We start from the raw sequence: 25,977 nt of genomic DNA on the forward strand, positions 1-25,977 counted from the left end.
AGGTCTATTTCCAAACCGGATCACCCCGTTCTCTACTATCTGCGCGACGGTCCCAAGCGCGGCTTCGTGCGTGAAGAGCTGCTGGTTGTCCCTCCGAACACACAGTTACCCCCAGAGCAACTTTGAAACTTCGGCTTCCAACCCTCTAAGTTCATCATCTGTTAATGTTAACAATATATCCATGCAGGTGTATCCGTAAGCTTTGGTATGGATACCGTCGTCACCTATCCATCGCTTTGAATCAAATGGCGAAAGCGAAATTTTGTTAAGATGCATACCGTAGATCTCGTGTCCCTCGCTCCGAAGAATATTCATTCCATGCCATTGCTGCTTCACACCGAAAAGCATTTCCTTGTACTGTTCATGCGTTATTTGTTTCTTGACAACGTTCTTTTTCACGCCCTTCGCTTTTTTGATATTTTTTTCGTCTGCCTTCAAGATGGAGTACATTTTCGGTCTTAGACTAACGTACTCTGCGATGGGGGTTCCCGCACATTCGTCTTTCATTTTGCCCAAGACCTTTTTTGTTTTTGTTTGAGTGGAGAGGATGCTCCTTCGGGTAGTCGCTCGTGTCGTAAAGGTCCATGCTGTTTTTCCTGTCTTCGTAGACGTCTTCTGTTTCGATGAGAATCAGAAGGCTGTCGGTATCCGTATATAGCAGCTCACACTTTGATCTGTACTTCTTTTTCAGCACGTTGTAAAAGAAGTCGTACATCAGGATCTTGCTGTTGTCAAGGATCGTCATCCCCGTGTAGACCGGCTTGTTGAGAAGCAGCCTGCTTTTTCGCATGTCTATCCCCGCCATGTCGTTTGAGAATAAAACGTGCCTTGAGTACAAAGGGCTGGCGATCAATTTCCTTATTTTGCCCGCCTCGTTGCTGTGCACTATTCTTATGTCAACGCGGTTGCGCAGGTTTTCCATGGTTTTGCCGAAAACGGAGTTGTTCATGAGCTGGTAAAAGTTCTTTTCGAAGTCGCTCTTCGCTTTTTTCCTGAACTGTGTGTTCATCCGGATGTACGGTTCCATCCAGCGTTCTTGTTCGAACTCAAGCACCCTGTGCACACGCTTCAGTTTCATTCCCTGCTTCAGATAAAACTGCAAGTTCCTGTAATGCACTACGTAGTTCTTTTTGTCTTGAAGCGTCAGCAGCAGCTTCTTGCTGTCCGGGGGTTTCAGGTCCAGGTCTTTCATCAGCCCCTTTTGGTAGTCAGACATCCACTCCTTTTTTACAGCCTTTTTCTCCGGCGCCAGGGGATAGCTGTTGTGATCCTCGTGAAGTTCTGGCGGGTATTCGAGCTCCACCTCGAGAATGCACCCCTTCTTCGCGTTTTCTTTCATCCCAAGAATCTCCTCCTCTGTGGGCAACTCGCGTTTCCACTTGAAACCTCTTATCGGCAAAGGCAAGCTCATCGCCCATCCGTAAAGATTGTTTGCGTCGAGATAGAGGAGGTATTTTTTTTGGCTTGCTGGGGTCATAGCCCGGTACCTGCGGGTTGTTTGCCTTGGCGTACCTGTTGCTCACCATGGAGATTCCATCCCGCATCCCCCTTTCCATGAAGAGGTGCATTTCGTAGTCTGTGAAGAGCTCAAGCTCGACCCCCGTCTTTTTCAAGAGCGCGTCCCAGGAGAGGCCTGGCGACGTGAAATAGTGCGCCGGATCCAGCCCGTACTGATCAAGGCACAGTTTTCGGAAGTTCTGAAACACATCCGCCAGCAGCGCGACGTCAGTTTTCACGTAAAGATCGTGGTAATCGCCCAGCGTTTTGCATCCAAAAGCCTCCCAGACGGCCTGTGCGTGCGCGTACTCTTCGTCTGTTATGTGCTCGTCGTTCAGCTTGCTGTGAAACTTCTCTTCGTCCGGAAGCCTTGTCTCGCTGAATCTTTCCCTTGAGTCCATTTACTCGTAAGGATAGATCCCATTTTTGTAAAGCAGGTCGCTGCCTTTCGAAATCATTGATGTTATTTTCAAAGCCTCTCGGTGTCGCTCTTACAAGTGAATCAAGGCTCCCTTGCAAAAAGTTCAAGCTGTCGATGAAACGAAGATTACCGACCGAGAATGTGATATATTTCTCCATGTTGTTGGGACACATTTGACCTCTTTCTCCAGCCTCGACATCGCTTGCATCAAGTGGTGCGCGTCGTAGCCCCTCAGGTTATGGAATACGACTGGTATTGGGTCAGTCTTCGGGTTAATTCGCAGTTTCTTGTTGCATTCGGCGTGCGCGGCTCCGCGGTACCTGCCCGTTATGTGGCAATGGTCCTTTACCGCGTCTCTGAAGTTTTTCTGAAGTAAAGGGCTTCCACAGTACTTACAGTTTTCCTGTGATTCTGCTTTTAACTTGTCTTTTTCATCTTCCAGCCTTTTCAACCTTTGAAATCCCCACTTCTCCTTCTCTTTCTGTGCCATGTAGAAACATTTTTTGTGGCCTTGCCCCCAATAACCCCATTTTTCTCTTACGCCTTCTTCATCCGGTTCTTCTTCAATGTTCCAGACGGGCAAAGAATCCATGAATTCGTCTTTTATCAGAGCTTTGTTGCAAACATGGCAATCGACCGCTTTCTTGAAGTCTTCCCAGTCCTTCCACGCCATTTCAATCGGCTTTGGTGTGGCCAAACTCTCTCTTATTTTCTCATCCTCCTGCATAATGGCACTTAAAAACTCCCCAACCGCGTTTTCACCCCTGTAAGTGTTGGAACCTACCACATCACCATCACTTCTCACAACAAGGTAAGAATAACCGCATGCCTCGAGCCTTTCGGTCTTCTCTGTGTAGCTTGTTTGCGTTCTCTCACGCTCACAGCCATGAATCTTTCTGACAAGAGCCTCAAAGTCCGCGTAAATAGCGAAAGGCGCCTTCATCTGTTTTTTGAAGTTTTGGAAGGAAAGGATGTTTTCCCCCTCTTCTGGCATCACGATCCTTGTCGGCCTGCCATTCACACCGTTGCGATATTTTTTGTGATCCACCAGCAAGTCTGCTCTTGAGAAACCGGTCAAGCACAGCATGCAAAAGTGTTTTGCATTGCTGTTCTTGGTCTGATCGAACAGCAATGCGCTTTCTCTTTTTACGTAACAATAGTGCTGGATTTCCCCTGACTCGATTAACATAATGTTTATCCGCGGCACATCCGCTTGTTTTTGGCTTAACTGGTGCACGATCACACAATCGTTTTCCCAGCCAAATACGTTAATTGCGAGTTTCGGGTTTTGTGCCTCGAGCTTTTCTATCTGTTTTACCGGTGTGGGGAAATCGATGCCTACGTAGTTGATACCGTCATTGACCGGATATTTGCTTGGTCTTTGCGGGTTCTTTCCATCTTTTGGAGGGAATAAAGCGGCTCTGAGTGCCCACTTCAAACATTCGTTGTCTTTGTTTTGCACGTTGATTATTGCCTTCTTTTTCGCCAGTTTGGCTGGAAGAGGCAAATAGGTCCCTCCGCGAAGCGGCTGGTAGCGCGCAACATTCACGTACGCGATTTGTATCCTCTCAACCGCCCATCCCGATCCCAATTCGGTCCAGTGTTCTATTTCTCCTTTTGCGTTTTCAATGAATTCATCAAATTTTTGTTTTATCAGGTCCTCATCATTCCTTTTGAAAACGTGCGGTTCGTCGTCTTTGAAATAATGCTCCATGAATTGCGTTTCACCGTTTCTTTCTATTGAGAACTTTACTTGTAACCCGAAACTTACTTTTACGCTATTTAACCCAAGGGTTTCTTGTTCGACCAAATCGGTGATCTTTTCTTTGTTTTCTCTTGCGAACTTCAAAAGATCTTTATTGTTCGGGTTACTTTCGGATATAGCCATTCTCCACACACGGAGCCATTCTTGGAAATTGTTTTGAGATATTTGGAACCCGTCGTACAATGCGGTAAGATCTGGGTTCAACGGCTCGGGAAGGTTCGTTCTTTCCTCCCTCGGTATTTGGCCGTAGAACATCTGCAGAACATCGGACGAGTATCTTGCGGCAGCCATGACGGCGTATACACTGAGCATGCACTTCTCCAATAGGAAAATTTTTATGGCACATATTTGAATATACAAGTGAAGGGCACTCTGCGCATATTAATTACAGACGTTGCAGCTTCGCTGGACCCGCTTTTTTGCTGTGCTGTGCGCCACACACGCATTTCTGGCACAGCACACACACGCAGCTCTGGCAGAGCACACACACACATATAATGAGGGTTCTGGTCACAAGCGAACACAACACAGTGCAAGCACAACGCAACTCCGAATCTTCAGATGAGGAGTTGCGTTGTGCTTGCACTGTGTTGTGTGAGTGCTGTGCCAGAACCCTCATTATATATGTGTGTTACAGACATTGCTTATTTCACGTGCATGTCTTGCTTTTGCGATGTTTGCTGGACACTTCTCGGAACTGAGTAAGTTTATCATTCTCGGGAAACAATTGGGTGATCATAGCATGAGACCCAAGCTTATTTTCCAGACGTGGGTGTTTCGGTGCGCCCGCGATCCTCTGTACATGCTGACCGAATCTTTCCCAAACCCCGTAGATTTTCTGTTCTAGTCCCCGCCCCAGATGAACGCGTTTTCAAAGTTAAAAATGTTCACCTGACAAACAAGATAAATTATTGTGGGTAAGATAACTTGTTTTAGCTCTAATTTAATGTGAGAGTCCACTGTCTGTGACAGTTGTTAAATCATTACATTTGTTTCTTCCGAAAGCTTCAATTCAAGATCTTTAAACTGTTTTCTGTCAGTTTGTATTTGGGCGTGCAGGATGTTCATTTGATGTTATGTTGCTTACGGCCTGGTTCAAGCGTCGTGCTTTCATCATGGAGAACTCCATTGATGAATTAAGTTCAGCTTTGCATGACTGTGGATTCTAACCCCGTGACCTCCCAGATACCGGTCTTGCGCTCTAACCACTGAGTAACGGACAGACTCTTGGTGAGCTAGGCCATTTCACTAAACGATGGCGACTCTGAGTACATTTATCCATACTTGTTGACGGACGAAAACCGTAAAAAACGTACAGAAAAGTTCTGTAAACTTAGTCAAACCTTCACACAATGTGTTAGTATACGAACGAATGTCGCAAAAATACGTCTGTGGTTGGTTTTTCTGACTGTGTTTAGTTCTCAGCGTATTGTGGTAAAATGTAGAGCCGCCATATTTTTACTACAGTGAACTGAATTCAATATGACGATAGCGCGGTGTTTCAACCAAGCCTAACATTGTGCATTTGCTAATCTTAAAGCATCTTTTCATTTAGCACTTTGTCGTGAAAATGAAGGCCTGTCCTTGTTAAAGTGTGTGATTTAAGCTAAGGAAATGGCAAAGAGAATATTTCATTTAATACATAATCTTCGACGTTTCAATGTCATCGTCGCTTATTTCTCAAGCCAATATTTTACAAACAGGAAGAATGTTTAATAAATGCCTGTGTTAGTTAACGATGAACCGAGGATAAATAACTCGCAAAAAATTTCGGACGTTCAATTTTCGAACGTTTCATTTCGGACACTTGCTTGAAACATAGCTAACGTAAATTTATGCCTACAAAACACGTTTTAGACTGAAACAACATCTGTGAAAATGATATTTTAACTGCATCCTCAAGGTTTTACAGATACATCGACGGGAAAATAGGGAAAATTCTATCTAAGTCGATTAGTATCTGATGCAGTGTCTCAGTTAGAGTTCTCTCGGTAAAGGAAACTAGCTGCTTTGAAATTAAAATCATCCGAAATTTTTTGCACGTAATGTAGGTGAAAACTGTAATAATGAAAGGTCTGGCGAAAAAAGAAAGTGATGGTCACTTTGTGATTCAATAACACAGTAGCAACATTAAGCAAAATGATTTGAATGGATGTAGAGTTTATTATATTGGATCGTTGCCAATTTGTAACTATGTTTTGCACAGGTAATTAAACCGTTATCAGCTAAGTTGTAAGTATTAGACTTGATGGTGAAGAGTACATTGAGACAGCCAAAGATTATGTCGTCTGTTGTCAAGATAACATTGTCATTGTGAATTTTAGAAATTGAACACGAGTGGATGTTTGAGAAAACGAAAATTCTGTGGAAACACGAGGCGTGGACGAGTGTTGGCGCAGCTCTTTCCAGTTCTCACAAACATTCCGTCATGAATGTTTCATTAGTCAGTGAAAACTAGGAAAGGAAGCTTGTACTTTCTTTCATGAAATGAACTTTGGAAATATTTTCCCTTTTCATAGCGTTTTGATGGTAGTTTTTCAAAGAATATTAGTTATTAGTGATAGTGTTAAGTTGACTTGCTTATATCATAAATTAGTATATACCACACAAGTGAATAGTGCTTTTCACGCGCTCTGATTGGTTAACTCGGGGGTGATTAGCAAGTACTATTCACCTCCAAGCAGCCGGCGCGAGAGATTTCAAAATTTCCGACCGCTTGGCACACATGAAATAACGTTTTGGTCCGCTAATTATTCACATTTTGTGGTATATTCTAAAGCAATTATTCACCTCGGTGTCGGTGAAAGTAATGGATATTTACCTCGCCGCTTTGCGGCTCGGTAAATATCCACCACTATTCCCGTCCACTTCGGTGAATAATTGTTAATTATTTTTGTTTAGATTTTGTCGGAGTAACTGTAGTGAAATACCAGTTAAGTTATTGTAGTCAAGGATGCTGTTCCTACTAATTCTAGTGGTAACATCACTGTAAACAACATCGTCTACGTCAGTTTTAAGATGTCTGTCTCGTCGAACCCTTCTTGACCATAAATTAAAGTTTCTAAATCAGTTATTTGTAGATTTGACTTGCTTAATTGCATGCCTGTGCGGCCATTTATAAATATGTTAGAAACATATTTTTGTGTATTTATAATTTAAACAATTGGGAAAAGAGAAATGAATGTACAGTTGTTTGAGAGCTCTCTGGCAAGATTACCTTTCAAAAATTAGCTAGCCTGATGAATATTTTGCAAAAGAGGTATGTAAGCACCTTTGCGAAGTAATTTACTTTCACTCAAACACAATAAAGAGTTTTGTCTAACTCGCGGAAGAGTTCATCTTGTGTTTGTTGTCCACAATGAAGGGGCGTTTGGGACGAGCACACGACAAAATAAAAATGAAAAGTATTGGGACGAGTGAAGCCATGTGTTTCGAAAAGATGATGGATGTAGGGGCGGATCTTCGCTTTGTTACTGCCAATGTTGAATATTGCATGACCACTTTGGGATGGAAAAAATCTAAAGACCATACGTATGGGAAGATTATGATGGAGGCTAAATAGAGCGTTTATGGTTATACACTCTTTTATATTACAATACATTTTATAAGAATATTGGTGTTGAAATTTGCAAAATTTTAAGAATATTTTAAGAATAAACTCAAGGCTGAGATGTTGAAAAGAACATCAATTTTTGTGCTGAAAATTTGTAAATAAAATTCAATAATACATATATTTTTTTACCTAAACCATATAAAATTCTCTCCTTTCCCAAACCGCAAAACCAGCACCAGCTGTGTGGGTGTCTCGAAAACTCAGACCTCAGCCCCTTGAAAAACTGAGACCATCCAGTGTCTCGAAAACTCAGACCCTTAAAAAATTCCAGACTCCATAATTTTTAACGCATATGTTGTAAACACACATACGTGCGCAATTCAGTCTCCTGTTGCGACTCGACAGATCTACCTGTTCATACTTTTCGTTACAAACAATTATGATCAAAAGGAAAAATAAAAGTCGCAAGACAGATATTTCATCGCTTCAAGGGAGCTAAGCTCGATTACCAGCTGCTGTGATCGTGAAAGGAGCACGCGCTCTTCCCCCGAGGAGCGTAGACCAGACATGTGAGAGCAGCGGAAATCGAGCCTACCTTGCGCCTCGTTGGCAAAGAGATCAAGACAGGAAGTGCAAGGTTTAATGTTCAGGAGGCAGAGGACCAGTCGTACAACTCCACGTACATCCAACACAAATTGACTTGGACGAAGGAGAGAACTTGGGGACAAGGCAGAATTGCTTTGTCTTGTTACCATGCTCGCGCGTCGCGCCCCCCTTTTTATATCGTGAACTGCTAACTACACGTCTCCAAGAAGATTCCCACCGATGTTGTTGCTACTACAACCACGATTTCTGCAATTATTGTTTTATTTTTTTTTGTTATTAGATTTGATTACTAGTAAATTAGTATCTTAACGTGTATGAATAAAGTGTATAAATAGAGTTAAATAAATAAATGAATAATAACCAAATAAATAAATAAAATAAATAAACCAAGGTCTGGGAAAAGTAAGAGGTTTACATTTTGAAGACGTTAGCGGCACCCTATATTACGCTGTTCAAAACGGGAAAGTTGGATGTTAGCAGGAGTAATACGATAACAGGTTGACGGAAAATAAGACATATGCTTGCACAAATTTTGAACTTCTTGATATTTGGTTGAAAAAAAAACGCGCTTTTGAATTACTGACAATAAATTGTGAAAGCTGTATAGTAAGACAAAGTTTTCAAAGCAACGAAGATGTCAGGTAAGTGCACGGAGGGTTTTGTAAGTACAACTTGACACCGAGAGTGAGATTTTTCCCCGTCCATATAAATTCACTGCGTAATCTGTTTCTCAACACGACGTTTTCAAATTTTGCGGCATTTTAAGGTCCAGTCATCTTGATGATTTCGTTCGTTGTGAAGGCAAAGAAACCTTTTGACTCGGGGGAGAGGGGGTACTCCCTTGTATACGCTGTATGGGTATGTGGGGCACCGAAGGTTATCATTTTTTAACAGTTTTTTGGTTCCCTGGAATTGAGTATGTTGTTGATATTTAAAGCAATTTATCTTTATTCATTAAAATCGGGGAATTATAAACCCTTCTCAAAGGCAAGCCGATGCTTGGTGGCAGGCGTAAATGAACTAGAGATATGACCTGTATATATTAATGTATATATTAAAGACATGCTGAGTTTTGAGGGGTGAAGCAGGGGTGGCTCGACTTGTGGATCAGTTCTGCTGTAAAAAAATTATATTTTGGAGAAGTGTCACGTACTGAAGGAAAGAATACGAGGGTAGCCCGCATCTAGGTGTTAGGTTAGTTTAGGAGCAGCGCACAGAAAACGGCGAGAGAAAAAATAAGAGTAGAGCACTGGAATCTTTGCCGCATTTCTCTCTCGCCGCTTTTCTAAAAGTTCTCAACTAACCGAACGCCCGAAACAGGTTAAAATAAGGGCAAAAGCCTGGAATCGAACTTTTACTGTATAAATCGTAGTCTACGCTGTGTAATATACAACCCAGTCGACGATTGTTGCTCCAGGTGAATCTCAAGTACGAGGCAATAAAAATGTTCTAAATGTAAACTCGATAGTAGCGGACACTATGAACGAAGAGTGATCTAATCTATAATTTAGTTACAAAGAAACGACAACTGCTTTTGATTTTGGAAAGCTCTTTATTCTATACTCTACGAACTTGAAGATACCACAAACAAAACCCCTACAACTACTCCATGTGCTTCAAGTTGCTGCACCGTCTCCCGTTTCTACGGCGCCTGACAGGGCTCCCTCTTCCTCAGATGCCCTGAAAAATGATATTACACCTTTATCACTGAATGCTAGACTACGAGTAGTCGGGTTTTGTTCCTGAAATCCTCCACGCGTGGAACTCAGTTAATATTATGCAAATTAGGGAAAGAAATGAGGAGGGAATGGGGAGAGGAAAGAAAAAAATCCTTTCCCATTTTTCTCCGCGCCTGCGCTTCTCGCGGCTCGCCGCTCGATCGAGAAGCGTAACGTCTGGCAGGCTAGGAAAAGAAAGAGACTGCTCGCAGTCTAACTGAAAGCCCACACCTTGATTAACTTAAAATTTAAATGGTATAACATTTTATTGTCTATTTTTTTAACTGAATTCCTTGCAAAAGAGACTCGCAGTTGGTCGATTCTTGGAAACTAAAAACATAATGCTCCTTCTGAGCCAATAAATATAGCTTATGCCCACTTCTGAAACTTATTTATACTACATCAAGTTAAAAGAAATAATAACTATCAAATGCTTGGAAATATGTATTGATCAACAGAAACTTTTAAAATTTCATTTCTCCATTTTTTCTTTATTTAGTCTTTAGATATATCAAACAACCGACAAACTGCTCGCAAAAATCCGGGGACAAATATCCGAGCATATTTTCCAAATACATCTGACAGATAGAAGATGGAGACCCACAACAGAAGCTTGCGGAACACCACGCGATAAACTCGAGCAAAAGGAAGGAATCTCATGTCCCAAGTAGAAAAAAACTGTTTTCGATTAACATCATTTTTATTTCAGCCCTCTCTCACCTTGATCGGACAGCCGTACAGCTCAGCACGTATGCTGATATGGCTGTGCCATGTCAACGGATGGATTCGGACAAAACGGGCATGGAATGGCGGGAAGATCTTGTGAACAACAATGGAGTCCCGATCAAAGTTGCCCCGAAAAACCTAAAATAAAAAATGAAATTAAATAATAGTTAAATCACGGATTTGAAATAAATTACTGAATAGTTTGTTTGCTATCTTGTTGCCGAGAGCAGACTGCTGATTTAGAATAGTCGATATTCGTATTCTCGTTATTAGACTGGAACTAGCTTGCAATGGAGGCTCAGGTATCAGTTGTAGACTAGTTTATGTGATCAGCGTGACCCACATGTGTCACGCGTTGTCGGCTTCAATTCATCAGTGACAGCTGCAAAGAAAGTCGACTTCGGCAAATAACTTAAACCTTGGCCTCGCTATTTCATGCACAACCTCATCCGATAACTGTTATGTAACATCAATCTTGCTACTTTATGACACACTTAATGACTACTGACTCAATGATACCCTGATAAAACGTACAATGAGATTATGAAATCTCGAGCACGTAATCTCATTTCTTTAGTATAAATGTACTAGTCTTCTAAAATTTAAACAACATTTCGAAACTGCTACTTTGAAAACGCAAGGAAGCAGCAGATCGCATACTGCTAGGCTACTCATAATCAACTACAGAATAGATAGTGGGTGGCGTAGCCAATCAGAGAACGGCATTCGTGATAGAACGCTAATATGGTGGCCTGGGACTGCCATAGCAAAAAACTCATTATCTTATCAACTTTCTTGTAAATTTTTGTTTTAATTTGTTTTTCAGTTGTATTTTTTATGTTTCTTTCAATGTCATTATGTTTTTTAGCACAAAAATATTTTTATTTAAAATCTAAAGTAAACAAATTTAGAATTAATTTAAAACAAAAGAAAATATCTCAAGAAACGAAATTAAAACAAAATGATTTTAAAAATGAAAGTAATTTCAAATGTAAATAAAATTGCTCTTAAATAAATTTAAAAACGGATCTAAAAATATTACTTTGAAACAGTCCCAGGCCACCATATACAACCGAAAAACAAATTAAAACAAAAATTTACAAGAAAGCTGATAAGATAATGAATTTTTTGCTATGGCAGTCCCAGGCCACCATAGTACGACATGTTATGTAAACGGCTGAAAACCCGTTTAACTGTGAAACTGGCAATTCTTCCGGTTGTTAGCGGAACAAATGTCAAATAAATGATAATTACTGACCTCAAATGAATGAAGAAGATTGTGGACTTTGCATGCTTCCCGATTTACGGGATATTTTAGTGTAGTCGATTGGCTGCCAATAGTGACTTCCGGTTGAATTGGGCCGCTACCGCTCAGTTAATAGGGGGCTTAAGCAACGACAACGACGACGCCGAGGACGACGTCTAGTAAAAATTGAATTTATATTTTACCAGCGAAATTCGCGATTGTCTATATCTGTTCAATACGCCAATGGCTCTAAATACGTGCTTAAGCTAAAGATGCAACGACGACGTTCAGTTCCAAATGGAAATGCGACAAATTAGCCGTTGTCATCCACGTTCCGTAGACGACGCAGAACTTGGTCATTTCACGTTGTTTTTGTTTTGTTTTGTTTTTTTTCTTTGCAGAGGACGGCAAAGAAATGTACAAAGATTTATAACGCACGTGCACAGCCATTGTTTTCCTCATTAAACCTTTTGTTTGGTGGCGTTCTCGTTGCCGTCGTCGTCGTCGTGGTTTGCTTAATCTCCCTAATACTCAAAAGATGTAAACATTCACAACAGTCGATTTATCTTTTACAGAATGACTTCTTGATACCCATAACCTTAATCTGATGTCAAATAAATCCATCTTTCATGACTAAAAGTCAAGTTCGGCCGTGAAGAAGTCAGTTGTGCTTACATTTTTGATGTATAGGCCAGGTTTCATAGCAGGTCGAAAGACACTGAAAGCGGATGCAATCTCCAAGTTTCGTTAAAAAGACTACCTTTATATTTTTTTGTGTCGCCTTTTTGCTTTAAAGATCAATACACAGTCACGTCTCTAACAGTCGAGAAAGCGCATATGACCTAAGGGAATCTGAGAATAAACTCAATGTTCCATTCCCGCGCACAAACTATTACAAACATAGGCACGTAAGGCGTGCAAGAGTTATTTTTTTGTGAACTATAAGTCTCGGAGATAGGAGCATTCATGGAGCTGTTTACAGTAATGATTTAGTTGATTTGACAAGTTTTTTTGAATGCGATGTACAGCAAGAAAGAAACTGGGAGTTTATGATGTACATAAGATGTTACATCGGTAATGGTAAGATAACTAAATAGTAAGCCATAAAATGTTTGACTGGACAAACTACAGTAATCTGACACGTCTCCAGATTAAAGTGCACCTAACCCCAAAATTTTTTTTTCGCTAAAACGAATCTAGACTTTATTTGAAGCATTTGGGCGAAGAAATTTTTGAATTTGGTTGAATCCTCGATTTTCTATGCCCTTTCAAAGTCGCGATTAAGTGTTTCACGACCGCGTTTTAGGGAGTCTGGGACGGCGGTACCTGATGACGTCTACCCAGGAACCAAACACAATAGCGCCTCAGTCAACTCTCTGTATTTGCTCGAGAAAATAGAACGCAAAACTAATCGTTCCGATGTATTTTGGGACTAAAACGTCCAAGTTTTGTCCCAGAATCATTTCTTTTTCGTCACTGGAGTCAGAGTTAAGTTTCGATTCGGAAGGCTCCGAAATAAACTTCGATCGAGCACGTTCGACGACTGTGACCTCACTGCTTAGAGCTTTGAGAGCAATTTACAATATTTCAAGCGCCGACGGGGAAGACGTTTTTGCGGACGAGCTGCTTGTATATTAGGAATGGAAAGCTAGATACGAAGTGGAGGAGCAGGCAAACGAAAAGCAGGAAAGAAAACTCAAGGACTGCTTTGGATGGTAATTTCGTCAACTAAACATAAGATTCCCACGCGTGTTTATAGCCCGTTTACATTTGTCCTTACCGAGAATGTATTTTTTCAAGGTCCTGTTAAATCCAGTTTGTGTTTTACTTTCAGTTGAATGCTTCATGTTTATAAGAGCGACGTACGTGTTGCAGTTTTCGAGACTTGATGACCTCCAAAACATTGGCTTCGATCGATTGAAAATCGTATTGTTTGGACCTGTATTTTTGAAGCTACGGGAAGCAAGGCGGAAGGAAACATTTCATACAATTACCGATTTCACATTGTCACACGTTTTAAGTCGTAACTCCAAATAACCAATGTAAATTGTTCTCAAAGTTTGCAGTGAAATTCGTCGGATAAGCGAAAAGGATGTGTTCCCTAAGCGGTCCGCATATGTTACGCGGTCATAGTTTCGACGCTATTGCACAGAATCTTTGTCGCACTGCTGATTTCCAAACCTTCGAAAAACTCTGTGAGTCTAACAATTTTGTTATCATGTAATTCTAGAGGATTAATCTTCGACTTTCATCTAAATCGAAAGAGAAATAAGTGTTGGTTAGCAGCGTACAGTTGCGATCTATTTACATATTAGTATAAACGCTTCTTGATCATGACCGGATCACACAACTTTGCCGGTTATGTTATAAATATTGCGGGATTGGAAGATATAGGCTGTAGGTAGTATTTCTACAAATTTCTGGTTAGCTTTAAGCAGAAAATTTATGAAAATAGCGTTCGAAAGTCTGCGGAGCAAATTCCAGTGAGAGTTCTTCAATGGTTCTCACAGATTCAGTTCGCTTGTTTCGGTTCGACAAAATCAACCATCGTTTATGTCTTTATTGCACCATTAGCCGATCATCGTCAGTAAATTGTACAGTATATCTTTCTTTAAATCTGGAATATTGCTGCAACAGCCGATAGCACCTCTGGAAGGCGTTTTCCGCGCACTTTTCGAATGTGTATTGCACCATCCTGAAGGAAATGAGAGGAAATGAGATATCCAACCTTCCTGGGTAGACGTCACAAGAGCCGCTGGACCCATTCTCCTCAAACTCGGTCGTGAAACAAAATGGCGGTGTTTTGGAGCTATTTTCGAGATTTCGTCGTGGCACAGAAAATCGAGGATTTAACGGAATTCAATTTTTTCGCAGAACTATTTCAAATGATAAGTAGATTGGTTCTAGCGAAAAAAAAATTTGGGGGTTAGGTGCACTTTAATGTAGATACCATCTTATTTTCTAACAGGCAATTTTATTCGTTCTTTGATACAACCCACACTGTGATTGGTCTGACACGCGCACATGCATAACTCCCTCACTCACCGATCACTTAGCCCTTCCCCCGGAGGGAGGACTCCCTTATATGGGCTATATAGGTCTGTGCGGCCCCAAAGGGTATGGTTTTTCAGCTGTTTTGGTCATAAATAGGGTACGGTTTTTGCACTCTAGCCTTGATATGAGTATGCCTTAAGAAGAAGCCTTTTTTTCGTCATTATCGAAAAGAAAATCTCCAAAAGCCCTTCACAAATTTATATGTTTACGGTAATTTAACATTGGTTTGAACTAGGGAGCTAATTATAACGCAGGTCTGAAACAGGGTTTTGATTTGAGGGTCAGGTCGTAAATAGGGTTTCGAATTTTTGGTCAGGTCAGAAATAGGGTAAGGAATATCGCAGATTTTTGTCATAAATAGGGTAAGGGTTTTGGGAAGCGGGCCGCACACCCCCAACCAATTTTTCTGGGAGTACCCCCTCGGGAGCCCTTCCAGCCCCCAAGAGGAATTTTTGCTCAAAAATACTCAACTTAAGAGAACTTTTCGCATTTTATACGAGTCGTAAGTTTACCCTTTTTACACAACACAACGCAACAACACTACTTCACCGAAAATAGAAAGAAAGAGAAAAAAAACTCTGACACGTTGAAAGTCTGATTTAATTAAATTGCACTTTAACTTGGTGCCACACAGTCTTCAAAGAACATTTGAACAGTTTTCATACTTTTTACCTTTAAAAATATCGGACTGAAAAGAATGTCATAAAATGCCCATCAAATAAAAATATTAAACTGCTACTGCAGAGACGTAAAAACACTCTAGAAATGAAAGCTTCTTTTTTGTTTAACCTGGGAACAATAGCCGATAATTTGTAAGCTCTAATTGAATTTACTCCCATATGAAAAACAAAAGTGTCGAGTTACCATTTGTAACTAAAAATAGTAAACATCTCGTGGGAACAAGTGGTGACGATTCGTCAGCTCTAATTGAATTTACTACCTCGTGAAAAACAAGAGTGTCAAATTACCCATTGTAACTAAAAAATAAAAGTATCTCGTTATATTTGCATGCAATAAGAACAAAACAATCGTTACCTGCACTTACTATTGTAAACGTTAGAACTGCATCAAATCTAAATAGTCTCGTCTCCTCTAAAACATGTCCTAAGAACTAGAACCGACGATTCGTGACCTCTAATTGAATTAACTCCTTGTGAAAAACAAAAGTATCAAGTTACCCTTTGTAATTAAAAGTAAAAATATCTCGTGCCATTTGCCTACTACTCATGAACTGCTTCAAAACTCAAGACTCATCTCGTTCATAACTAGCCACCATTACACTGAAAATTATGCACTCTAAAACAACCCAATGTACGTATGTAACTGTCACACACCCCTCCAAACCGGACTAAAAATCACAAACCGGCAACATACACGTCACTCTTTATTTTTCAATTACCAAAGTCCTTGTGTTTATACATACCTTGTGTTTCTCACGTACCATTTACCTTTACAACAAGAAATTTGATTGGCTGTTCATAGTAGATCCAATCTGATTGGTGTGACATACATACATCTCTCACTCACTCACTCACTCACTCACTCACTCACTCACTCACTCACTCACTCACTCACTCACCCATTGACCCGTCCATAACATACCCGACGCGCCGACTAAGAGCTGTAGCTATAGTGGCGCCATTCTTTGGAACAACCTTCCTTACAGCTCAAGGTAAGCAGAGTCCCTGAGGCAATTTAAACGCCTACTCAAAGGAGAACAGTAATATAAGGCACAGCATTCGTGGAAAACAGCCTTTTATTTACACATATGTTACAGTCGAACCTCTATTAGGCGGCCAGCATTTATCTGGCGGCAAGCGGCCAAAGTCCCAGAAAAATTGTCAGGTATAGACTGTAATAAAAACCTCTGTTCAACGGCCACCTCTATTAAGCGGTTGCGCCCAGCTTCTTGCCATCCCAAGAGTGATTTTGTTTTCTTTTATTCCTCTATTAAACGGCCAGGAGGATTTCAAGTTGGACGTTTTTAGCCAGATGAAGGTAAAAGAATGATAATATGGAAACGTAAATGTTTCTTTGGCTTTTGTTAACGTCATGGACCGTATTACAACCCTCATTGTTCTACTTTTTCGCCACTTACATTTGTTTGTACTTATATTTGATAAACTGAAAACTGGACCACACCCAAAGTTGTTTTCGGGTGAACCTATATTAAACGGCCACCGCTATTAAGTGGCCAGTTGTCTCGTCCCCGAGAGTGGCCGCTTAATAGAGGTTCGACTGTACTTATTTTCATTATATTAGGTATTAGGCATTGTGTATTTTGTATTAAGTATTTTTAGCTGACAAATTTTTGCCTTGGTTAAATAAATGTTATCTATCTTCAAAGGTCCTGACCCCAAAAATTGTTCAATTCGTTTTCTTTCTGAAATTGGAACACAGTTTGATAAACTAATGTAATTTGCATTTTCCCCGACATATAGACTTCATCACGGTTTTAAAACTATCTTGACGTGTGGTCAAGGGCGTCAGGAAATACAGTGTTTGTACGGGATTCCAAGGGCAAATAATTTCCTGAAAGATTGAGTTGTGAACTACTTATGAATAGCAAAGTAAAAATACTAGACAAGAGATTGCATGCAGCAAATTTCAGAGATTTAGCTGTGTTAGAGAGTGACTAGTCGTTTTTTTAAACTCCCGTACATTTGTCTACGACTTTTTTTCCGCGAAGTAGTACGCGACTTACAAGTGGACGCAGGATGTTATAAGGAATGATCACAAATTGACGTGCAAACTTTGAACTTCTTGATATATGGTTTGAAAAATTGCGGACAATAATCATGAAAGCTTTATGTATATTTTGCATAGCAGCAAAGATGTCAGCTAAGTACAGAAAGAGTTTTGCAGTTGTCACTGAGAGTGAGATTTTTCCCCCTACCATGTAAATTCACAAAGTCATCTCCTTTCCAACATAAGAAGAGTTGTGAAAGTTTCACAAATTTTGCGCGCTGCATCTAAGGTCACGCGCCTTCATGAATATGTTTTATCGGTCGGAAAAAGGGTAAAGATTTTTACTATTTTGGTCTGAAAAAGCTAAGGTATGTCTTTACGGGCTGGCCTGGAATTGGGTATGTTGTTTATCATGAAACTATTCTTCATATTTATTCAGTAAAACCGGGGAATTTGAAGCCCTTCTCAAATGTTAGCCCGGGCCTTGGCAGCTATGGTCATCGTTTAGAGACGTGATCGTTTTCGAGGTGTGAAGTAAGACCGGGGGAGCTTGATTTGTGACTCAGGTTTAGTATCGAAAATCAAATATTTTGGAGAAATGTCACGTATTGAAAGAAAGTACTCAAGGGTAGCTTAATCCAGGAGTTAGGAGCAAAAAAAGGTAATGAAAACATAGAAGAGAGGCACAATACTCCTTCCCTACTTACCCCTCTAATCGCTTTTCCAAGAGTTTCCAACTGACTGAACGCATGAAACAGGTTAACACGACAGCAAAAGCCGTGAATCGAACTAATTCGGTCATCTATTATCATGCCCACACTGCGTAATATATAATCGTCTAGTTGGGCCGCTATTCCTTCAGGTGAATCTCAAGTACGGGGCGATAAAAATGTTCCACATGTAAACTCGATAGTAGCGGACACCATGAAGGAAGAAGGATTCAATCTATAATTTAGTATTATTTCAAAAACGAGTGCGAGGGTTTCATCAGGTTTCCAAACGCAAAACATTTGAAACCACGGGGCCGCAGGCCGAGAGGTTTCAAACCCGAGGCACAAGTTTTTGGAATTACTTCTCCAACAAAGAAAATTATTGTAAATTATCATTTGAATAAGTGAATAAGTTTTCTCCATTCAAATATTATATTTGAGACGTGAAATGTGATTCTATCGCCTAATTGCTGCTCAGTGACAATTTTTGAATATTCATCAACGTCAGGTTGTTACCTAACTGTTTGTTAGTTCTGAGTGAACACGTTGCTTCGCAAAGCAAATGGCAGAGTGTAGATTTAGACCTCCTAAAACTCGCTAAGAAGAGGAAAATTGTGTGGCCAGCGTTATTCCGAGGTAACGTGTACGTCTAGTCTGTTAAACGCAGGGGTAGATAGTGAATAAGTACGCTTTAGAACTGGGAATTTTTAACGTTAGTGCCATTTTAGGTCGGAAGTGTACAGCAAGGTTGAAAGCGAACCACTGAAAAGACGAGGTCGCCACCACTGAACGAGAATTTAAATTTAGAAAAAGAATGGCCCTTTCTGTTTTGGGGAGTTAAATACTGTACCGTTACATTTAACGTCAGCGGTAAATAATTTAGGTTTAAGTTTGTTTTGTGAAATGTGTGATTAAATAAAGTTATTTATCTTCATGTGTTTTTCTTGCTTAATCACAAAAATTACAATTTCCTCGATTGTGATTGCTTTAAAAACTCCTATTTTCCACTAATTCACTCGCCAAGTTCTTATCGGACAGTTTGTTATCGGACAGTTCAATAAGCCAATCACATTCAAAGTTGTAGTTACGTGCATGCGTGCGTGCGCTTTTGTGTTTTTGGCCCTAATTGCCGGTAGAAGGCGCGGTGGTCTTAGAATGTTTACATCTCCTTTGTAGACTTTTTAATGCAAATTTTCCCTTTCTTTCATAACTTGGCTATTCTTCTTTTCTCGGAAATTGTAATTTTTATGATTAATTGGTAATAAGACTTCGTGTCGTCCAATTCGGTCTGTAATCATACTCGTGATAAACAAATCGGACTCCCGCTGCGCGGTCGTCCGATTTTGTTATCACTCTTATGATAACCAACCGAATTGGACTCCACTCAGGCCTATTACCATTACTTATCAATATGCAGATTAAGGAAATATGAAATTGTTTCCAAACACGCCGTGGTTTTCAACTTGTTTTTCATTGGGTTTTTAACCCATCCACCTGACCAGAATAAGGCGTTGGGTAAGAGCTGCATGAATAATAAATAAGTTTGAGAAGTTACAAGGAAATGACAACTGCTCTTGATTTTGGAAAGCTCTTTATTCTATACATGTACTCTACGAACTTGAAGATATCACAAACAAAACCCCTACAACTACTCCATGTGCTTGAAGTTGCTTTACCGTCTCCCGTTTCTTCGGCGCCTGACTGAGCTTTTCTCAGTTCCTCAGATGCCCTGAAAAATGATATTACACCTGTATTACTGACTGACAACACACTAATTAACTTTCTAATCGTTCTAACTACATTCCCTCCTCTAGCTATCTAAGATTCACATTTTATTGGAAACTAAATGAGCAACTTGTTTACGCCCACTTCTCAAATTACAGACAAACATTTTTTGATCTGGCAGATACGATCTGAACTAGGTAAGAGCATTACTCAGTTTCGATATTTCATTTTTCTGAAACTCTCCACGAGAATCTTCCCGCTCTACGGACCAAGCAGGTCAATCGATGAAGAAAACCACTTCGTGTAAGACGGCGACAGAGTTACTCGGCTGGACCTCCTCGCTTATTGGCCAGATAATTATTTTTCTGGCCAATCAGAGGGACGGAGTTCGACCACGTTTGGAACTGGTTCGGTAAGAATAAGTTCCCAGGGGCTCTTCAGCTCTTGAAGTAAACTTTCGTCCGAAAATATCGCTCGCCCAAAAATATCGCTTCATCCCGGCTAGTAGCTCCTGGGTCTCCGAGGATGAGTTTTTACCGTAGTTAAACCATGACACCTGTGAACAGAACGTAACGAATTCCACAACTGTAGAGGACACATAATTGTTTCCTTCAGTTGTAGTGTGATGCCAGTAACGAATTAAATAAAAGTTCTCATGAGCGTGGAGTTTTTTCCATTCAGCTGTGCTATTTACTTACTGATCCCCGTTGATTCGTTAACTGACCGCTCTTTTGCTCGCTTCACAAGGTATAAGCATTGGGGATATTCCATCACTCCAAAACATGGTCCCCTCCCCCCTCCCCTCTTCGCGTGTATTCTGTTAATCCGGTTATAAAATCCTTCACCATATATCACAACTTAACGGCATCAATTTGGGAGAAATTCCGGGATATAATACACGTGATCTAACGGTATTTTTATTTCAGCCCACTCTCACCTTGATCGGACAGCCGTACAGCTCAGCGCGCATGCTGATATGGCTGTGCCATGTCAACGGATGGATTCGGACAAAACGGGCATGGAATGGCGGGAAGATCTTGTGAACAACAATGGAGTCCCGATCAAAGTTGCCCCGAAAAACCTGAAATGAAAAATTAAATTAATACAAGGGTTAAATTTAAATTATTTCATTGTTTGTTCACTAACGTTGCTGAGAGGAGATTGCTATTAAACTCAGGATTTATGCGATAGAGATGACGTCATTTTCATAGGTAACAGAGTTTGACAATAGCGTGACACACGTGTGTCGCGTTGTGTTCTTCACTAGTAACAGCTGGAAAGAAAGCCTTTGACCCAGGTAAATAACTCAGGTATCTGCCTCGCTATAACATGCTCAACTTCATCCAGGGTTATCTCAGGGTTAGTTGTGGTTGAGACAGTAAGAAAAATATTGAATTTACGATAAAGATAGTACATGACGTTTCGGCGTCATCTTGTCGCCATCAGGGAGCTTAAGCAAACCTCGGCGAAGACGGCAACAAGAACGTCACAAACATGACAAAACAAAAATTTTAATGAGCAAAATGTTGACTATTTTCCTCTAAATGGAAGTGCAAAATAGCCTGATGAGAAAAAAAGGTAGAGTGGACGAGTAAACTTTAATTGGTAGATTCAAGTTCAGGTCAGCTCATCGCCGTTACCAAGCAAAGTACAAACCAGTTACATTAAACGAATTAGACTTTTCCTGTTCGCCATAAAATGAAAAACCGTATTAACCGAGCTTACTCGGTCTGTATGTCGGAACCTTGACTGAGGTCGTGAGTCCAGACCAAACGCTGTGAGGTTTGCACGCACGACATTGACCTCTTACAAACCGATCGAGCGTGAGGGCCGTGCTGGAGAATATTTACCCGTTTCCATGGAAGCGGTCTGTATGGAAAACTCCCGACTAAGAAAGAACTAATCAAAACGCTCGGATTTACCTAAAGACTACCTTGCCATATCATATACTGTTTTATTGATATTTGTAGGAAATGAATAAGAGATGATGCAGCTCATTTTTTGAGCTATTATTTAGCTGGCTCATATTCGTATCTCTGAATTCGAAGATGCTATGTGTTTTTAAAGCCATCCTTAAACGCGTGTGAATCAAAGTAGTGGTAGACGAACCGTTGTGTAGATCGATAAAGGGGCGCATAAAATTAGAATCATCATTGCGTGTTCTACATTCTACCATGAGGAGACCCCAAGAGAGGTTGAGAGCGAAACAGAGTTGATGCCTGAATCATAACGAAGTCAACATTGTGATTACCTTCTTTCTACCTCGCACGGTGTACTGAACCCAGAAAGAACCTGCAAGGCTGTAAGACAATGAATAACTAGTTATCCATTGAGAAGCATCTTGTCTTCCTTGGGTTGCTACTTTGGTAACGGTTGTGGGAGTTCCAAGATCAATCTGCAGCCATTGGTTGACGTTATTCGTTTTGACACACCAGGATCCTACTCTACCTGAAGCAGCTGCCAAGTTTAAACGGGCGAACGTGGCGGCACAAACAGCGCTGTAAATAGTTGAGGCAGTCAGGGCACTATTTGGAATTCGGCCATCTTCAATTCCGAGTGACATGGAGCACTGATAGCCTAAAGGTAAAACGATATTAATTCATAAGTGAAATAAAGAGTGAAACAAAAGTCGCTTAAAGTTTTGCTGGTAACACTGTGCGTAAAATGTAAGAATTTTAAAATTTGACTGACGATCACTCGGCATTTCAATGCACAACCATAGATTTTAGATGTGGGTAAAGACCATTTTGGACAAGCAGATTCCTTCCAATAACTAACCCCTCTGAATGGGTCATTCTCGATACAGGGGCGGATCCAGAAAATTCAGAAAGAGGGGGCCGAGTCCCCCACCCTCTCCCCCCCCCCTCCCCCCGAATGAAAACTTCACGTTTCAGGAGATGCAGCATACATGATTGTGGGCGTATTCGTGACGCAAAGTAAAGTAAAGTTAACGTTTCGGAAGATAGAATTAAAGAACATTTTATAAAAACGACTTTCAAAGCAAAATCGCAGTGTTAGGGGTAGGCGAACTGTTAACAGAGTCATTGCATTGCATTTATACATCCAGTATTAATCGAAATAAATCGCTGCAGTGGTTTGATAAATGTCATCCTTCTCTGGTTTCGTTTGGCGTACTCGTCAACAGCTGCATCATAATTTAAAGGTATGTCTTTGTGAATAAACAGCAACAACAGTGCATTTAGACGTTCTTCTCCCATGGTGCTGTGATAAACATTCTTCACAAAGCGCAGTGAAGAGTTGCTACGTTCAACAGTTGCACTTGTGACTGGAGTAATTAACAGGAGGCGCAGAATTGTATGGACACTTGGGTAGAGGCTTGAGCTGCAGGCTTTCTCTTGCAGTGTCGTGAATTTTACGGTAGCGTTGTTCCTAAAAATAAAAGCCAGAATTAACACATATTTCAAGACAAGGTATAGTCGGTTTTTTCAGCTTATCACAGTTTCACTATAAACTTGGTAACCCATGTATAGTATTAACGTAGAATAACATACCAGAAGCACTTCCGCACTGCTTTGGGACGGCAGATCAGGGGAATAATGCTGAATAAGTTTCTCTTGAGAAAACTCGTTAAGCTGCTGTAAGTTGGCAGGTATCAGTAGCAGTCCAAGCAATGCCGCTTCTGATCGTCCATTAAAGCGGGTATTTGTTTGCTCCAACAAGTTGTCAAGGAAAGGAAGAAATATTGCCCGACGAAAGTAAGCGACTGGTGTCCTGACATTGGTGTTTCTTAATGTCTGCCTACCAAAAGTTCGAGGGATGCTTACTTTGACGTTTGCCTTCTTAGCCATCTTCTTGATCTTTTCATACACAGAACTTGCAAATATTATTTTAGCATTCTTGCGCATACCTTTCAGCTGTTCCTTCACAACGTTAACATGCTTGCTGCCTCAATAACATTCAGTGTGGAACCCTGTAACGAACGGCTGAGTCCTACAGTGAAACGTTCCAGAAGGGAAACGTTACTTATCATAAAAACACCAAATGATAATCAAGCTTGCTCTTTAAAACTCGCTTTCACCTGGCATAAGTAGAAACAACTGATCCATTTTTGAAACATCATCAGCAAACTACTATTGCTGTAATGATTCGAATCGTTTTTGTCAGAATTTTCTATCGAGAGATTAACTCAGGATTATAAATCAATTTACGCAAAACCTTTTGCGACAAATGATTACATTGAGTGCTTTAATATAAGCTAAACTTTAATATTTTTACTTCATTTTCCTTTTTGCTGTGGCAGATGATCACCAAAGAAAGTCTCGAAGGCAGAGCTCGAACGTTGCCCGCTAACAGACAGATACAGATCTAAAAAAATCCATTACGTTTAACTTAGGTCAAATAAGTAACGTACTCACCTGGTTCACAATGAAATGTAAACAGTGTCTTCTTTGCTTTCCTCGAAAACTTCAGAAAAATATTTCACTCTTCAGCAGTGGAGCAAGGGACACGGCGTGACAATATTCGTGTCCAGTGTTCCTCGTCATTTCAAACCGAAAGAAACGCATGTTACATTTGGCGTTAACAATGAGCGCGAATTTTAATTTTTGGGTTAAGTTTGTTTGAATATTTGATAATATATTGTAATTGTTAACACAAAATATATTTTAACTAAGGAAAGCTCCGAAATTGAATACAATTGGAACCTGATTGTATAATTATAACAACACTCAAAGGACGGTTAGAAGGCTTGGGGTCGTACAAAAACCTTTTGAAAAAACAAGAAAAGAAAGGGGGGGGGGAGGCCGCGGCCCCCTCGGCCCCTCCCCTAAATCCGCCTATGCGATATATCAAAAACGTGATGCGGAGGCTTGGGGGAATAATACAAAAGAAACCGCATCGAGGTCGAGGGGGTGAATAATCTATACAATCCTACCCAGGTTAATTAACTACAGACACATAAAATAACAGTTCAAATACTTTATTGAAGACTGAAAAATACAAATGAAGGCGAACTGAAAATGATGTGTCAGATAAATGTCTTCCACAACACATATCCCCAAGACAGTCAATGATCAACCATTTGGCGCTCCGTATCATAATGCCATTGGATAGAATCCAATACCCCACGTTTTGTTCCTCAAGCCTCGTAGCTAAACCTTAGAGTATTAATATATCGGAAATGGCCTATTTTGAATGAATCTCTATTCATTTAAAATTGTCAACACAGCGACGGTCTCAACGTTTTTATTTTGCGTTCAGAAGTTTTCTGTTTGGTCACCTCTGTAGTGTTGGAGTTTTTGTGCTAATAAACATAAAAATAAATGGCAAGAGAAAGTAAGCTCTGGTTAGTTGGAAGAGAACGTGTTTCGATTGTCACCCACCGATTGTCACCTGGCCATATATCAACCATAAGAGCGCGCGTAAGATTTCACTAAACATCGGCCATATATAACAAAGCTATACTTACCTTCCTGGCAGCCATAAACTTCTACTCTCGTGCAAATGTGACTTGACCAAGTCTTGGGGTGGAAACGAAGATACTTGGCTTGAACTGGCGAATGCAGAGAATGATAAACTGGAGTGTTACGGTCGATGTTACCTCCAAAAACCTGGGAAATTCATAAGGCTCGAGTCAATTTTGTACCAAAGGAACATTACCTTAAGATGAGACAGTTTTAGCCCCTTTCTCTTGTCACATTTTTTAGGTAACAGCGAAGACACTGACAACAAAACTTTTTTGATTACGCTGATTCATAGGATCGTATCATGTTAAACGGATCTATTTTGCTGTTCGAAATAGGAATTGGTAAACCGAGCTTTTTCCCATTCACGGCTCGTTATCGAGCCCCAAAAACTGACTGACAAAAAAGACACAGGTAAAATCAAAAGTCAATGATCTTTAGACTTATCTAGAGCTCTATAATCATGCTCCCTTAACCAGAAATCTAAAAGACATCTGAACAAAGATTGTATTTCATACCTTAATATGTCCCTCAATGAGTCTGTACCAGGCCCAATGCGAGCCATCCACACTGTAGGACAAACTGTAGCTCATTACCCGGTCTTCACTATCATATCTCCCCTGTGTCGCCACTTTGGTGACTGTGGTTTCGCGCCCTAAGTAAACCTGCAGCCATTCGTTACCATTGTTAGTGCGCGTGCACCAGGCCCCGGCCTTCCCCGAAGCTGGGATCTTGTTAAGGCGGGAAAACTGGGGAATGCGCTTGGCGTCATAATATGTCGATGCTGATATTGCGCTGTCGGAAATATGGCCACTCTCCATTCCCAGAGGTAGAAAACAGCTACG

At 40.6% G+C, this 25,977-nt stretch overlaps 3 protein-coding genes and 1 pseudogene across 3 annotated transcripts in view; 2 read left to right on the forward strand and 2 right to left on the reverse strand.

Moving 5' to 3' along the window:
* Nucleotides 1–25,977, forward strand: part of LOC145500321 (uncharacterized) — a 246,823-nt gene that overhangs the window by 54,105 nt on the left and 166,741 nt on the right. The gene's annotated exons all lie outside the window — the stretch shown is intronic.
* Nucleotides 1–25,977, forward strand: part of LOC145500099 (uncharacterized) — a 121,699-nt gene that overhangs the window by 20,871 nt on the left and 74,851 nt on the right. The window lies entirely within an intron of this gene.
* Nucleotides 19,629–25,971, reverse strand: LOC145500415 (EGF-like repeat and discoidin I-like domain-containing protein 3). The gene is made up of 5 exons (XM_081479937.1): nucleotides 25,651–25,971; nucleotides 25,138–25,279; nucleotides 21,961–22,286; nucleotides 20,647–20,790; nucleotides 19,629–19,713 (listed from the first exon to the last, which is right to left on the reverse strand). The coding sequence occupies exons 1-5, from the start codon at nucleotides 25,951–25,953 to the stop codon at nucleotides 19,705–19,707; spliced, it is 924 nt and encodes a 307-aa protein (XP_081336063.1). The 5' UTR covers nucleotides 25,954–25,971; the 3' UTR covers nucleotides 19,629–19,704.
* LOC145500405 (uncharacterized) lies at nucleotides 22,740–23,575 on the reverse strand (annotated as a pseudogene).

This window comes from Orbicella franksi, chromosome 10 (assembly GCF_964199315.1).
Source record: "Orbicella franksi chromosome 10, jaOrbFran1.1, whole genome shotgun sequence".
NCBI classification, from domain to species: Eukaryota; Metazoa; Cnidaria; class Anthozoa; order Scleractinia; family Merulinidae; genus Orbicella; species Orbicella franksi.

Coding starts and splice junctions, on each gene's coding strand:
- LOC145500415 (XM_081479937.1), bottom strand. CDS start 25,953: ATGGAGAGTGGCCATATTTCCGACAGCGCAATATCAGCATCGACATAT. Junction 22,287..25,137: donor AGTTTATGGCTGCCAGGAAG/GTAAGTATAGCT, acceptor TTTTACCTTTAG/GCTATCAGTGCTCCATGTCA. Junction 20,791..21,960: donor CCGTGCGAGGTAGAAAGAAG/GTAATCACAATG, acceptor TTTTCATTTCAG/GTTTTTCGGGGCAACTTTGA.